Source organism: Bemisia tabaci, chromosome 1 (genome assembly GCF_918797505.1).
Source record: "Bemisia tabaci chromosome 1, PGI_BMITA_v3".
NCBI classification, from domain to species: domain Eukaryota; kingdom Metazoa; phylum Arthropoda; class Insecta; order Hemiptera; family Aleyrodidae; genus Bemisia; species Bemisia tabaci.
In genome coordinates this window covers 54,546,603-54,561,554 of record NC_092793.1, presented here as the reverse complement: position 1 = coordinate 54,561,554, position 14,952 = coordinate 54,546,603, and the positions used below count along the sequence as shown (strand labels likewise).

The 14,952-nt window shown below is 38.1% G+C and overlaps 2 protein-coding genes across 2 annotated transcripts; one reads left to right on the top strand and one right to left on the bottom strand.

The window, feature by feature from the left end:
- Positions 1 to 334: 334 nt before the first annotated feature.
- Positions 335 to 3,879, top strand: Ufc1 (Ubiquitin-fold modifier conjugating enzyme 1). Its single transcript, XM_019060124.2, has 4 exons — positions 335 to 609; positions 1,592 to 1,723; positions 2,172 to 2,339; positions 3,027 to 3,879. Exons 1-4 carry the CDS (start codon positions 490 to 492, stop codon positions 3,111 to 3,113), a joined length of 507 nt encoding a protein of 168 aa, XP_018915669.2. The 5' UTR covers positions 335 to 489; the 3' UTR covers positions 3,114 to 3,879.
- Positions 3,880 to 4,667: 788 nt separating this feature from the next.
- temp (protein prenyltransferase alpha subunit repeat-containing protein tempura) lies at positions 4,668 to 10,146 on the bottom strand. The gene is made up of 4 exons (XM_019060123.2): positions 9,920 to 10,146; positions 8,905 to 9,071; positions 7,937 to 8,146; positions 4,668 to 7,622 (listed from the first exon to the last, which is right to left on the bottom strand). Exons 1-4 carry the CDS (start codon positions 9,994 to 9,996, stop codon positions 6,847 to 6,849), a joined length of 1,230 nt encoding a protein of 409 aa, XP_018915668.2. The 5' UTR covers positions 9,997 to 10,146; the 3' UTR covers positions 4,668 to 6,846.
- Positions 10,147 to 14,952: the final 4,806 nt, after the last annotated feature.

Sequence of the window (14,952 nt, the reverse complement as noted above, 5' to 3'; positions counted from 1 at the left end):
GGCTTGACAGAATGAAACTTATTCATCCTAAATATTTTAAGATTTTTCCGGAAATCACCGTTTAAGTGTTAGACACTTTCAGAGACGAAAGCTAATTTTCTTTCCTGTGTTTTGAGTTACAGGATAGAACCTCAACACAAATTTTTCGGAATGAACTGAAGATGGTTTTTCCTCTTTCGCCCGTTTAACGATTGCGATTGAGCACGAGGGAGGCGCATTTTTAGATTACGCGGGCTAAGTTGAAAATTCCCGCTTTTTTTGCAAAGCTAGTGAAATCTGGTGGCAGTTTTGAAAACTACAAAAAATCAGCAAGTGTTTGTTTACATCCATGGTTTGAGGTTATATACGTCAGCAGAGTGATGAAGACGGAAGTTTAGAAGGTTTTCTTTTATAAAAATTAAATTAATTCAACTTCAACATCAACATGTACTAAATAGGAGAATTCAACCAGTTGACTCGTGAAACTTAGAAAATTTTCCCCAATTCACAATGGATGATAAGGCCAAGAAAACTTTAAGTGCAATCCCTTTACTAAAGACTAAGGCTGGTCCCAGAGAAAAAGATTTGTGGCCCCAGAGATTGAAAGAGGAATATCAAGCGTTGATTCAGGTACAAGCGAATTTGAATTATCGTTTTCATCATCTATTTTCATTTTTGAATTCGTCAGTATAATTTTCGATGTCATCGTTCACTATTTTTGTCTAAATTATTACAGGAAAACTAAAGTCCACCGCACAGCGAGAATTTGTGGAAGTTGAAATCCAAGCTTCTTTCTGTAAATGCAGACTTAAGCCCTGCACTCTCACAAAGTTTCTTCGGATAGCAGAGTTTTGAATCCTCTGATCTTACAGTATTCATGCATTATAGTATGCACTGAAGCCTTTTTAAGGTTTCTGAAAACTAACATCACAGGGATACGGAAAGTTCTCACAATTCACTTTCCCATTTTTCCAGTTTGCCAACCCATTTTGATAATCTTAAATCTCCTCTATTTTCTCATACAGATTATCTTGATATTCATCTCGGTGTTTTACTTCTTACTTACAACTATATGCGAGTTTGAAGATGAGCCAAACTGATGCATATCAGCCCTTCCATATGTTATTAAACTTTTTCTCACCCCCTTCTCAACTTTGTGTGTCATGACACCGTGTGACAGTCAAGTAGTTTCTGCGATTCTGATCTTCTTTTATTTTGTAAACGATGTAAATGCCATGAAAATGATGTGCCGCAAAAACTTAGGCGTAACCTCTCACAATCTTAGAAATGCTCAAAAATTATTACAGTACCTAGGTATGTTTGATATTGATCTCCTTTCTGGAGTCAAAAAAAATGTCTCTCGTTTTTCTTCTCCTTAATTTTCATATTGAACTAAGTATTACTAATTACCATACGTATCCCTCTTTCATTGGGTCTGCAAGCAATCCTTACTTATATTCATTTGACAAGTGTAATATCTGCAACCTTAAGGTACTTTGATCTACAGAGTGAAAGGTATAACTGCTGAAGCATATCGCCGAAATGAACTTGGTCTCGCTCTCTTTTCCAAATTTTTCAACTTCAATTTACATATTCTTTTTTTGTTTTCCAGTATGTCCAAAATAACAAGGTTGCCGACAATGATTGGTTTCGCCTTGAGTCTAACAAAGAAGGAACCCGATGGTTTGGGAAATGTTGGTTTTTCCACAATCAACTGAAGTATGAATTTGATATTGAATTCGATGTAAGTATGAAATGGACTAAGTTTATCAGAAGTGCACTAGATTACATCAAGTTTTGACTGAGAAAATGAGGTTTGAAGTTTTATTACCTCATCAAGTTAAAGAGATGATGTCAGGATTCTAAAGAAGAAAGGAGAAACTCATGGGATATGCTTCCCATAGTTCTACTCGTAAAAACTCACTGGTTTCTCCTAGCTAAACACTAAAATCTTGATGAACTGTGCTGGACTGACTCCAATGAGACCCAGTCCTATCAAGTATATAGGTAACAAACAGATCAGAGAATCAAAAAAGAGGATAGATAGAATATTAATACAATATTAAGTAATCCTGCAAAGGTGAATCATTATTCCTGCATTGAATTTATATATTTTGATCATTCTGGTCTAAAATCCTGGTTATGATTGTCAGAAACACGGTCATTCTCATGTTGATTTTCTATTTTTCTAGATACCGATAACATTTCCCAGTACAGCACCAGAAATTGCTTTACCTGAGCTAGACGGCAAAACTGCTAAAATGTATCGAGGGGGAAAAATTTGTCTCTCTGATCACTTCAAACCTTTATGGGCAAGAAATGCTCCCAAATTTGGAATTGCACATGCCATGGCACTAGGGGTAAGATTTTTCTATATCAAACATCACAATGCAGAATAGATCTATGGATGAAGGGAATTTTAAAAACAAAGCACATAACATTTGAGTGTTTAGGCAGTATGCATGGTTTTAAAATTAAGTTTGTAGGTAGATTCGTCTGCAATGAATGCCTGGTAAATGGTGTCTAACTCATTTTCTACTTTTATCGTAGGTTGTTCATATTTACAGCCAATAAGATCCTATTTTTTGTTAGTTATTCTTTTCTGCAAAACTGAACATTTTCTCCAGAAGGATATTCTTCCAAGAATTCGAAGGTTTGTGAATTAATTTTGTTGATCGTTAGGTTTTATTGGCTCTTGACCTTTTTCACAGACCAAAAGTTGTTATTTCGAAAATTACAGTCAACTTCCTTACCATGCTACCAAGATGGTGCAATCTTGCTGCTGCTGAAAAAGTAGCCTGATTCAAGCTCCCATAATCATTTTATATTAGAACAGAGCAGCATAAAAGACATTCTCTATTAGAAAATCCAAAGAAATTAGTGAGCTAGTGTAACACTATCTCAAGCTCTTCAACTGGATTTCAAACGAAGAAATATGAGCTTAAGATTCGCTGGGTGTTAAAAACAGTATCTCGCTACTAGATATGATAATGCCAAGAAAATTAGCTGGATGTGAAATTTTATCATCTTTTTGTATAATTTCTCAGCTCGGACCATGGCTGGCAGTTGAAATCCCGGACTTAATCAGTAAAGGTGTCATAACGTACAAAGAGAAATCGGAACAATCTACATGAACAATTGAACCAGAACCATTCCAATCCACATTTTTTGGCACTTCCTGATGATCAAACAGCAGTATGATTTCTCTGAATCAAAATTGCAATGAAGAGTGTATTTGCTTCATTTGCAGTGGCATGGCGTGCTTTGCGATACATCGATTGATCGACCATTTAAACCTATGGAAAAGTATCGATAAACAGGGTGTTCGCAGCGAGCACCTTGATAATCGATTATTTACCACAGCTTCAAATGGGGAAATATCGATAGATCGCAAAGCCCGCCATGCCACTGATCATTTGTGCCAGCTGTATGAACATAGGTAAGCTATCTCTAAAGTTTTTTCTGAGCACACATTTCGAACATGTTTAACCCCTTGTTGAGTGGTTTTTCTAGTGAAAGTTGTAATTCATAACATGATTCTAATGACATTCAGGCCATTCTTAAAATAAGCTATTCAGTTGACTCAAAGATCTAATGAGGTATTTCATCAGGATTCACCACACAAAGAATGTAGGTGGGTGTACCAGTTGAATAATGGTCGGTTGGTTTCATCTTAGTGCCTGCAAAAAACTGATTTTTTTATGTATTTTAAAAAACGAAAAGGTGTAAGGAACTAAAAATTTTCCTGTTGAACAGAATTAATTTAAAGGCACAAAAACTGCAACATCTGTGTTGCTAAAACCGTTTAAGTTAGTTTTATGTTCGTTAATATTTAGTTATATTTTCTACTGTTAAAAATTTTGAAGAATCTAATTATAGATGAATTTTTTTATCAATCAAGTCTTCACGTTGTTTTATTCTGTCTATAAATATACTTGCTAATAGCTGTTATGAGAAAATCTGTATTCAGTCCTCCCCCCTCCCTCGTTTCTTATTTCTTTTCCTGTCCAGAGCTTAAATATCAAGCAAAGTCACATGACATTCCCGCTGATCTCCTCATTGACATATGGAAAGTTAAAATTTGGAAGCTGCTCATTTTCAGGAGGCTGTAAGGGACATCATATCAGTAATGCTAAAATTAAATCATCGCCAAATCTCTTGGTATTTTGTGCTTAGTCATTCGATGGAAAATTTTTCATGACAAATTATGATGATAAGAACACAAATGGTAGGTTGCACTGTATATGCATGTGTATCTAAATCTGAGTCATTGTTGTAACATTTTTAATAATATGTTTTTCGAGTTCAAATTGACATTCAATTACTACTGATATAAAGATAAAACAGAGAAGTACGAATGCTGGGTGGTGCAGGTATCACTCAGAGGCCATTAGTAAGCTTTCACTCAACATATTTACAATAACAATGGACTAAAATGGTTGCTACTGAAGTGCAAGCCAGATAAAAATGATACCCATTTCCATCACTAGTGCCAAAAATGGAATTAAAAAAATTGAATAATCATTTGCAATTGACTTGAGGAAAAAACTGCTATTTAAGGATCCAATAAAGAATTTTGGTTTGGCATAAGTTAGGGAAAAGTATTATTTAAACTCACAAAGTTAAAAATGAAATTAGATCCAACTAAACGAGGCTGAAACAGGGCTAAATTAAACAAGGAGAAGTCATTTCAATTATGGAACCATTTATATTTAATACAATTTCAGTCGTTGAAAGTTTTCTTGTCTAAAAGATGTCTCAGGAGATTATTACAGAATATTTTCATGAACAATTTTTGAAAGGACAAACATGAATCCAACAAGACTTTTTGCGATAAAATTGGTCAGTTGTCCTTCAAAAAAGGAATATGAGTGAGAAAGCCTGCAAAATTGCAAACTAAAGTGGATATCCTTCCAGTTTCACTGTTGATCATTACATAGTATCTATCAAGATGAAAAGACTACAGGTACCTTTGAAACTTGTTAAGTCGATAATTCTTTAACCTTAAATCCTCTGTGAATCATGTGTATAATGACATATACATTTCAATGGGAGTTTTGAAGAGGCTCAGGTTATTGAAAGCTCCTACAGAACTTTTGATGAAATTCTTCTGGGGCCCAGCAATTTTTCTGGAGTCTATTTTATTCTTTTGGAACATCAGCTGATGTCACAGTTAGAAAAATTTGGGTCAAATGAATGCATAATTTAATTTGACCGAGACAAATGTGGCTGGTTAACAATATTTCTACTGATGCAAAAATGGTAAATGACTGATGGTAAGGATTATTTTTCTTAAAGATGGTCAAAATAATTTGGTAAGTCCACGACATTATTGAAGCAAGTGTGACTGATATAATGATAGTCAATGGGTTAAATATTTTCATACAGTATCAGGCTCCATTTTAAGAATTCCATTGCTGTTAATAGGGCTGTTCAATCGGTTGTCGGTAAGCCACCGAAACAGTTCCGTTAAGAAAAAGTTACGATAAGAGCGCTCTTGTCGATAGCGATCAGAGTTTTCGGAGCTAGCGAAAATAAGCTGTTGCCAATTGTACATCTATTTTATGCGCCGCCGCGCCAGGCAATCTGATAAACCGACACACGGGGCAACAATGTATTGAGTGCGAGCTCTCAAAACTCCGATAAGGCCGGCTGTTGTCGATATCATGGTCACTGTCGGTACTGCCGCCAGTTTCAATAAGAGACGATGTCGATAGTGTTCCGGCAAGAATTCGTTTGAACACCCCTAGCTGTTAATGCCTATCGACTCAAGGTTGGAGAGGGGTACTTCAGACTTACTCACTAGGAATTTTCTATTTCATTTAAATTTTAAATATAATAAAGAGATTAAGATGCACTGAAGAAGAATACAATAAGCAGAAAACATTCATTACGACTGTTCAGTTTTAAGCATTAATTAAAAAACTAAAATAAAATGGAAGTTAAATCTGAAGATTGCTTTTGGAGGGGAGGAGGGATCTCTTGCTTCTCGACAGAAGTAAATGCCTTTTCACTTCGAACAGATACCTTCTGTCTCATCCATAAGGGTTCAGGGAAAACTGAGTCTTAACTAATGAGGTCTTTAAAATTTTAAAGATGTAATCAAAATTCTTAAATGAAAAGACAGTAACTGCAAAAGCATTATAAAGCATATTCACATTGATTTCAAACATAAGACCTTGGAAAGAATAAAATAAAAAATAACCATTGAAGTGGAATACCACAATTAATGAAAACAACAAAAAATACAAACAAAAAGAAAACAAGTCAATAAATACTAAAAAATATGGATTTTAAAAACAAAGAGCAAACGCTTCGTACAAAAACAATAATATGTCAAGATTCTTTTAGATGGAGTTGGCACAGTGTAGTTAAAAATTTCTAAACAAAGATCTACCCAAAAAAAAAAAAAAAAAAAAAAATTTATGCAGTTGGGGTGCTCTTAAAAAAATGAGGAGGACACTGATTTCAATTTTCCTATTTGCCACCACGATTAAAGTTATAAAAGAAGACCCAGTTTATTCTTCTGCAGCAGACAAAAGTACACTCATTGACTGAGGCAGACTATCAATTTTTACCGGTGGGGTCTTCACCTCTAAGAAAGAAGAGGAAAAAAATGGCTGCTTTTGAGTGTTTTACTTCATTTTCTTTTCCTGTGCAAAGAAGCGCCTAGATATTTCTTCTGTTTAAAGCACTTTAAAAAACTAAAACATTAATCAAGCATGAAGTTGGGCAGAGTGCTTCATATCACTGAAAGGCTTTTCCTCAAAAATGTAAATATGATGCAAAAAAACTAAAACATTCATATATTTTTGGAGTCAACTCTTTAAAATTACTGATAATTGAAAATAGATGTCTATGTGCTGATTAAAAACTTCCAACACCTTCTTGGATCTCATCAAAATTTAGCTTGAGCATTTTGTTCACCCATTTTTTATACTTATCACTGTGATGACTATCATTTGGAGTGCTCAAATCCAAGAACTTCCTTTCGCGATTTAATACTTCTGACTTGAGAAATTCTATATTTTCTGAACTAGAAATGAGCAATTTTTCATCATTTTTTGGAGATGATTCACCTGCATGAACTTGAGAAAATTTACAGATTCTAAAAAAATTAGAATCTGACGAAGGTGACTCATTTAGAAAAAAATTGAACAGATAAAACATGATAAATCTCCGATGGGCCCAAAGTGCTTCGTGTCCAGAATATCGGAGAATCAATTCCGAATTGGATAGTAGTTCATGAAGAACTAAACCGACAGGAATGGAACTAGAAGAGGAAGAGATTACTTCGGCAGTAGAGTCAGAAATTTTACCTTTTTCAAGGAAACACTTAATACTTTCACTGACAAGATTTAAATACTGAACGTTGAGGGGTGGAGGCACTTGCATGGAAATGTAGAGGGCATTGAATCGTTTGATGACGGACTGTCGAAAAGAAAGTACACTGTGGTCTGAAACGTGCTGAGATGTCCACGTGTCAAGTTGAGCTAGAAGACTTAGTAGTTCGTTTGGAGAGGTCACAAATTGAATGCACCATAGACAGTGATTCCATGCATTGTAATTGCATGCATAATTTTCTGCTGCCCTCAAAACTATTTGGAATTCAGTTTCTACTAAACTAGAGTTACCAGGATCTTCTGTAAAATGGAAAAAATGAAGTTGTTAGCCTCTGTTCATACAGGGGAGACAAAGACAAATAATTTTTGTTGACACTTCTTACCTGTCAGAGCATCATTGTTTGAATCATATTTTCAAGTTTGACACATTCACCTGATTTTCTAAGTTGGCTTTTTCAAAAAATATCTCTACTGACGGCTTTTACTTTAGGTTGAAATAAAATTTCCTGTAATGTTAGCAGTCAGTTTATCATCATACTAATTATATATATGCGCTGTGCAAGACTTTGATAGAATTGGTGAAACAGAGGGAAAAACTGTATCACAAAGCTTACCTTTGAATAGTTTCGAAAGAATCCACCTTCGATAGTTGAAAACATCACCACATTTTGGTTTAAATGATAAGACTACCAATGAAAAATGCAATTCATCACATGGACAAAGGTGGCCTAACTCCAAAAGTTGTCGCCGCAAATTCCAAAAAGTTACAATTCCTGGATTCAGCAAAAGTGCAGTGGTTAGTAAATTGGAGAGGGACTCAGGATCTGCAAAGGAAAACCAATGAGCATGACAAAATTTGTCTTGAGCGTCCAAGAAAAGAACGAACAGTGGTGCCCTTTGAACACATCATTAATATACTCCATCTCATAATCAATCAATAAGACATTTTCTTGTGAAAAACTAACAGTTCCTGTCCACTAAAAAATTTCTTATTTATCCTCTCCATAGAGTAATTGATCTTTAAGGATAGCAAAGGGAGCTCTGGATTAACTCAACACACAAGGAAGAATTCTAAAAACATTTTTGATGGATTTACAAGTCTTAGAGGTACACTTGGAAAGATATTTTGTCTCAGTCAGATTAGTTGTCATCAATTCATATAGTTTTCAATCATACACAAGTATATTTAGAAAATGTATACATTTCAAAGTGTTTTGAGTAATTAACAGAAATATCATTAAGTTTAACTAAGTACTGACCTTTTGCCTCAACTGTCACACTTGACCCAGAAAAATAAATATTTGGGTTTGGGTTCTCCTGATGCAACATATAGTTTTTGAAGCTTTGAGTATGTACATTGGGCTGTGCTTGACCGATTAAATTTGTGCTGCCACTATGACAGATTTCAAGGCAATGACTGAAAAGATTGGTTTAGTTGTAGCCATTTTAATGGCTCTACTTTACTTCCAATATGTTGTATTATATTTCTCTTTGGTTTTCTTAACGCAGCCTTTCAAAACGCCATTCATAAAGAGAGGAAGTTTCAACTAAATGCAATGCTAAATAATTAAAAATTACTAACCTTTAAATTTTGATCGATAATTTTTTGATGATATTTCGTTTATGTTCCGATAAGCATAATAAAAAATATGTGGAACACTCCATGACTCCAGTCCAAGACAGTGCTCAACTAAATGAACAGGCGATTTGTTCTGGCTCTCTGGTTGAGGGATTATTTCAAAAGATTTTCTGCAAAGAAAACAAACAGATTAAGTTAAGTTAACTAGAACTAGGGACAATTTACAATTACTTGCCAGTAAAAACTTACATAGGCTAAAAAAAAAAAAAATGAATGCTTGCCACAAGTAGTTTTTCTGTAAATATTCAATGAGAATGTGGGCGACTAATGAACTTTGGGTCCTACTAGTCTTGAGCTAGGCTCATTTTTAACTGGACAAGGGTGCCCATTCTGCGAAGCTGGACTAAAACATCAGGCCATGTCAGAAAAGTGATTTTTGACTGGGAAAGATATGATACAATAGGTAGAAAAGAGAATTGATGAGATAGATTGCTACTTTTAATTTTGCAGCCTTGCCACTTTCGTTAGATAATGGTCTTCAAAAAAGAGTAAAGGATGTAACCTAGCTCAGGGTTTACAACACCTAATCCATTGATTTTCCATTTCAACTGAAGAGAGGACAAATTATGAAGGACACTATCCTAATATTCAGTTTTTCGTATCTACAGTTTGACCAGAAGGCTGCAAGTTCTGCGGAGACTCAGTTTTATATAACATTTGGCATACATGTGGCAGAAGCTGCACCTGTACCGAAGTTGTGCGGAGGAGAACCATACCAAACTCTACCGTTGAGAGACATGTAGAAGATGGGGGGGGGGGGGGGGAGCACGAAGCAGCAGCCTGGTCCAGCAATCGGCTAAAACTCGTTATCAGTTTTGAAGCTTCGCGCTCAAATAATAAGCGATCATAGCAGTATTTAATAATTCATTCACATTCGTTCAAGAGGTTGCTCTTCAATATAAAAACAGAGGTCCTTAATGGTATTAAAACAAACACACAAACATAACCTCACACTTACAGCTTTGGATCCCTTTTGAAACTGCTGGATATTTCAGCAATGATTCGTTTGGCAGCTGGAAATATGTCTTCTAACATGTTTAAAAAACTTAGAACTTCATGTTTGGAGGGAAAACTGCGATTCTAGTTTGTAACAGGAGGATCAAATAAAAATAATCGAGCACGCTGAACGACTGTAACATGTTGTAAACAGTAAACATTAGAACTTGAAGCCAATGTAACACTTGCAACAGATGATGTAAAAGCCACAAGAAGGTCATGAACTCATGAAGAAAGCTTTTTGTTTCAGTCTATCAAACATTTTTGATATTACTACCCGCCCCAATATGATAATGATATTCCAATAATTTAGGTCGCTGTCCTAAAATTATATAATACACTGATATTTAGGGAAATATTGAAGATTGATTGAAGAATATGATCAATAGTGTGTGTGAAATTTCTTGTGAGATGTGTACTATGGGCTTGAAAATTGAAGGAAAGGCCGTAGGCCGTAACCTCAAAAAAGCGCCGTGGTTTCTGTCTTGACAACGGATCAACGGACCGCGCTGAATCTATCAGACCTCTATCAGACCAGCTCATGAACGATGCGCAAGGGCATCCCTCACACCTGCCAAGTCTCTGGGCCCGAACCAGTAGTACATTCAACCACCGCTGCAGCGCTGCGCATCCGCATGCGCCAAGCGCAACTTTAAAGTCCGATATATAAAAAACCAAACCACGGATCTCGATGAAACTTATGGAATACACTAATCATATCCTTAAGTATCCAGAAAAACCACCCCTTTGAGTGTGCACTCATCCCTTTAGCCCCTAACTCAGCATTCCGCTCTCATCAGACCAGGTAGGATTTTTCAAGGTACCGCCCGGCAAAATCAAATTTAAGCTGGAATATAAAAAAAACAAAACCACGGATTTCGATGAAACTTTCAGAAAGCCCCTTCATGTCTTCAATTAACCGGAAAAACCGTCCCTTCGAGTGTGCACTGATATCTTCAAACCCTAACTCCACCCCGCGCACTCCTCAGACCAGCGTGGATTTTTCAAGTTCCCGTCTGGCAACGCCGACTTTAAGGTCCAATATAAAAAAAACAAAACCACGGATTTCGATGAAACTTTTTGAAAAGACGGTTAATGTCTCCAATTATCGAAAAACATCATCGCTGAGAGCGCAAATGAGTCCCTTCATCCCCTAACTCGCTACCGCGCGCCCATCAGACCAGCTCCGTTTTTTACATTTACCGCGCAAAAGGGCATCTTTAAGCTCGAATTAAAAAAAAAAAAAAAACCACGGATTTCGATGAAACTTTTTGAAAACACGGACAATGTCACCAATTATCGAAAAACATCATCGCTGAGAGCGCGAATGAGTCCCTTCATCCCCTAACTCGCTCCCGCGCGCCCATCAGACCAGCTCGGTTTTTTAAATTTACCGCGCAAAAGGGCAACTTTAAGCCCGAATATAAAGAAAACAAAACCACGGATTTCGATGAAACCTTTACAGCACACCAATCGTGTCCCTATCTGTCGAGAAAAACCCTCGTCCCGAGGGATACTTGTGCCGATCAACCCCTAATTCAGTCCGCAAATCCGTCGGACCGATCGAGGTTTTTAAATTTCCCGCTCGAAAAATGAACTTCAGAGTCGAATACCGAAACTTCTACGCCGCCGATTTCGATTAAATCTTTACAGCACTCCGATCGTGTCTCTATCTGTCAAGGGAAACCCTCGTCGAAAGGGATACTTTTGCCGATCAACCCCTAATTCACTCCACGCGTCTATCAGACCGAGAATGGATTTTTGAATTTCCGGCTCGAAAAATGAACTTCAGAGTCGAATACCGAAACTTCTACGCCGCCGATTTCGATTAAACCTTTACAGCACTCCGATCGTTTTTCTATCTGTCAAGGAAAACCCTCGTCCAGAGGGATACTTTTGCCGATTAACCCCTAATTCACTCCTCGCGTCTATCAGACCGAGAATGGATTTTTGAATTTCCGGCTCGAAAAATGAACTTCAGAGTCGAATACCAAAAATTCTACGCCGCCGATTTCGATTAAACCTTTACAGCACTCCGATCGTGTCCCTATTTAACTGGGAAGTCCCTCGTCGAAAGGGATACTTTTGCCGATCAACCCCTAATTCACTCCACGCGTCTATCAGACCGAGAATGGATTTTTGAATTTCCGGCTCGAAAAATGAACTTCAGAGTCGAATACCGAAACTTTTACGCCGCCGATTTCGATTAAACCTTTACAGCACTCCGATCGTTTCTCTATCTGTCAAGGAAAACCCTCGTCCAGAGGGATACTTTTGCCGATTAACCCCTAATTCACTCCTCGCGTCTATCAGACCGAGAATCGATTTTTGAATTTCCGGCTCGAAAAATGAACTTCAGAGTCGAATACCGAAACTTCTACGCCGCCGATTTCGATTAAACCTTTACAGCACTCCGATCGTGTCTCTATCTGTCAAGGGAAACCCTCGTCGAAAGGGATACTTTTGCCGATCAACCCCTAATTCACTCCACGCGTCTATCAGACCGAGAATGGATTTTTGAATTTCCGGCTCGAAAAATGAACTTCAGAGTCGAATACCGAAACTTCTACGCCGCCGATTTCGATTAAACCTTTACAGCACTCCGATCGTTTTTCTATCTGTCAAGGAAAACCCTCGTCCAGAGGGATACTTTTGCCGATTAACCCCTAATTCACTCCTCGCGTCTATCAGACCGAGAATGGATTTTTGAATTTCCGGCTCGAAAAATGAACTTCAGAGTCGAATACCAAAAATTCTACGCCGCCGATTTCGATTAAACCTTTACAGCACTCCGATCGTGTCCCTATTTAACTGGGAAGTCCCTCGTCCAAAGGGATACTTTTGCCGATCAACCCCTAATTCACTCAGCGCGTCTATCGGACCGAGAATGGATTTTTGAATTTCCGGCTCGAAAAATGAACTTTAGAGTCGAATACCGAAACTTCTACGCCGCCGATTTCGATGAAACCTTTACAGCACTCCGATCGTGTCCCTATCTGTCAAGGGAAACCCTCGTCGAAAGGGATACTTTTGCCGATCAACCCCTAATTCACTCAGCGCGTCTATCAGACCGAGAATGGATTTTTGAATTTCCGGCTCGAAAAATGAACTTCAGAGTCGAATACCGAAACTTCTACGCCGCCGATTTCGATTAAACCTTTACAGCACTCCGATCGTGTCCCTATTTAACTGGGAAGTCCCTCGTCCAAAGGGATACTTTTGCCGATCAACCCCTAATTCACTCCACGCGTCTATCAGACCGAGAATGGATTTTTGAATTTCCGGCTCGAAAAATGAACTTCAGAGTCGAATACCGAAACTTCTACGCCGCCGATTTCGATTAAACCTTTACAGCACTCCGATCGTTTCTCTATCTGTCAAGGAAAACCCTCGTCCAGAGGGATACTTTTGCCGATTAACCCCTAATTCACTCCTCGCGTCTATCAGACCGAGAATCGATTTTTGAATTTCCGGCTCGAAAAATGAACTTCAGAGTCGAATACCGAAACTTCTACGCCGCCGATTTCGATTAAACCTTTACAGCACTCCGATCGTGTCTCTATCTGTCAAGGGAAACCCTCGTCGAAAGGGATACTTTTGCCGATCAACCCCTAATTCACTCCACGCGTCTATCAGACCGAGAATGGATTTTTGAATTTCCGGCTCGAAAAATGAACTTCAGAGTCGAATACCGAAACTTCTACGCCGCCGATTTCGATTAAACCTTTACAGCACTCCGATCGTTTTTCTATCTGTCAAGGAAAACCCTCGTCCAGAGGGATACTTTTGCCGATTAACCCCTAATTCACTCCTCGCGTCTATCAGACCGAGAATGGATTTTTGAATTTCCGGCTCGAAAAATGAACTTCAGAGTCGAATACCAAAAATTCTACGCCGCCGATTTCGATTAAACCTTTACAGCACTCCGATCGTGTCCCTATTTAACTGGGAAGTCCCTCGTCCAAAGGGATACTTTTGCCGATCAACCCCTAATTCACTCCTCGCGTCTATCACACCGAGAATGGATTTTTGAATTTCCCGCTCGAAAAATGAACTTCAGAGTCGAATACCGAAAATTCTACGCCGCCGATTTCGATTAAACCGGTAAAAGTATCCCTTTCGACGAGGGTTTCCCTTGACAGATAGGGACACGATCGGAGTGCTGTAAAGGTTTCATCGAAATCGGCGGCGTAGAAGTTTCGGTATTCGACTCTGAAGTTCATTTTTCGAGCCGGAAATTCAAAAATCCATTCTCGGTCTGATAGACGCGAGGAGTGAATTAGGGGTTGATCGGCAAAAGTATCCCTTTCGACGAGGGTTTTCCTTGACAGATAGGGACACGATCGGTGTGCTGTAAAGGTTTCATCGAAATCGGCGGCGTAGAAGTTTCGGTATTCGACTTTGAAGTTCATTTTTCGAGCGGGAAATTCAATAATCCATTCTCGGTCTGATAGACGCGAGGAGTGAATTAGGGGTTGATCGGCAAAAGTATCCCTTTGGACGAGGGACTTCCCAGTTCGATAGGGACACGATCGGAGTGCTGTAAAGGTTTAATCGAAATCGGCGGCGTAGAATTTTCGGTATTCGAGTCTGAAGTTGATTTTTCGACCGGGAAATTAAAAAATCCGGAAGAGTAAAAAATTTTAGGTGATGTGATGAGCGCGCAATGTTGAGTTAGGGGTTGAAGAGACCAGTGCACACTCGAAGGGACGGTTTTTCCGGTTAATTGAAGACATGGAGGGGCTTTTCCGAATGTTTCATTGAAATCCGTGGTTTGGTTTTTTACTGGACTTTATATTTGAGCTGCGGCTCGGAAGAGTAAAAAATCCTAGCTGGTCTGATGAGAGCGGAATTTTGAGTTAGGGGTTGAAGGGATGAGTGCACACTCGAAGGGATGGTTTTTCTGGAGACTAAAGGATATGATTAGTGTATTCCATAAGTTTTATCGAAATCCGTGGTTTAGTTTTTTTTATATTCGAGCTTAAAGCCGGTCTT

Bases quoted from the DNA above. Each gene is read 5' to 3' on its own strand.
- Ufc1 (XM_019060124.2), top strand. From the start codon at position 490: ATGGATGATAAGGCCAAGAAAACTTTAAGTGCAATCCCTTTACTAAAG. The intron at 610-1,591 runs GTACAAGCGAAT...TTTGTTTTCCAG, and splicing joins AATATCAAGCGTTGATTCAG to TATGTCCAAAATAACAAGGT. The intron at 1,724-2,171 runs GTAAGTATGAAA...CTATTTTTCTAG, and splicing joins AATTTGATATTGAATTCGAT to ATACCGATAACATTTCCCAG.
- temp (XM_019060123.2), bottom strand. From the start codon at position 9,996: ATGTTAGAAGACATATTTCCAGCTGCCAAACGAATCATTGCTGAAATA. The intron at 9,072-9,919 runs GTAAGTGTGAGG...TTTTCTTTGCAG, and splicing joins TTCAAAAGGGATCCAAAGCT to AAAATCTTTTGAAATAATCC. The intron at 8,147-8,904 runs GTTAGTAATTTT...TTTCCTTTGCAG, and splicing joins TTATCGATCAAAATTTAAAG to ATCCTGAGTCCCTCTCCAAT.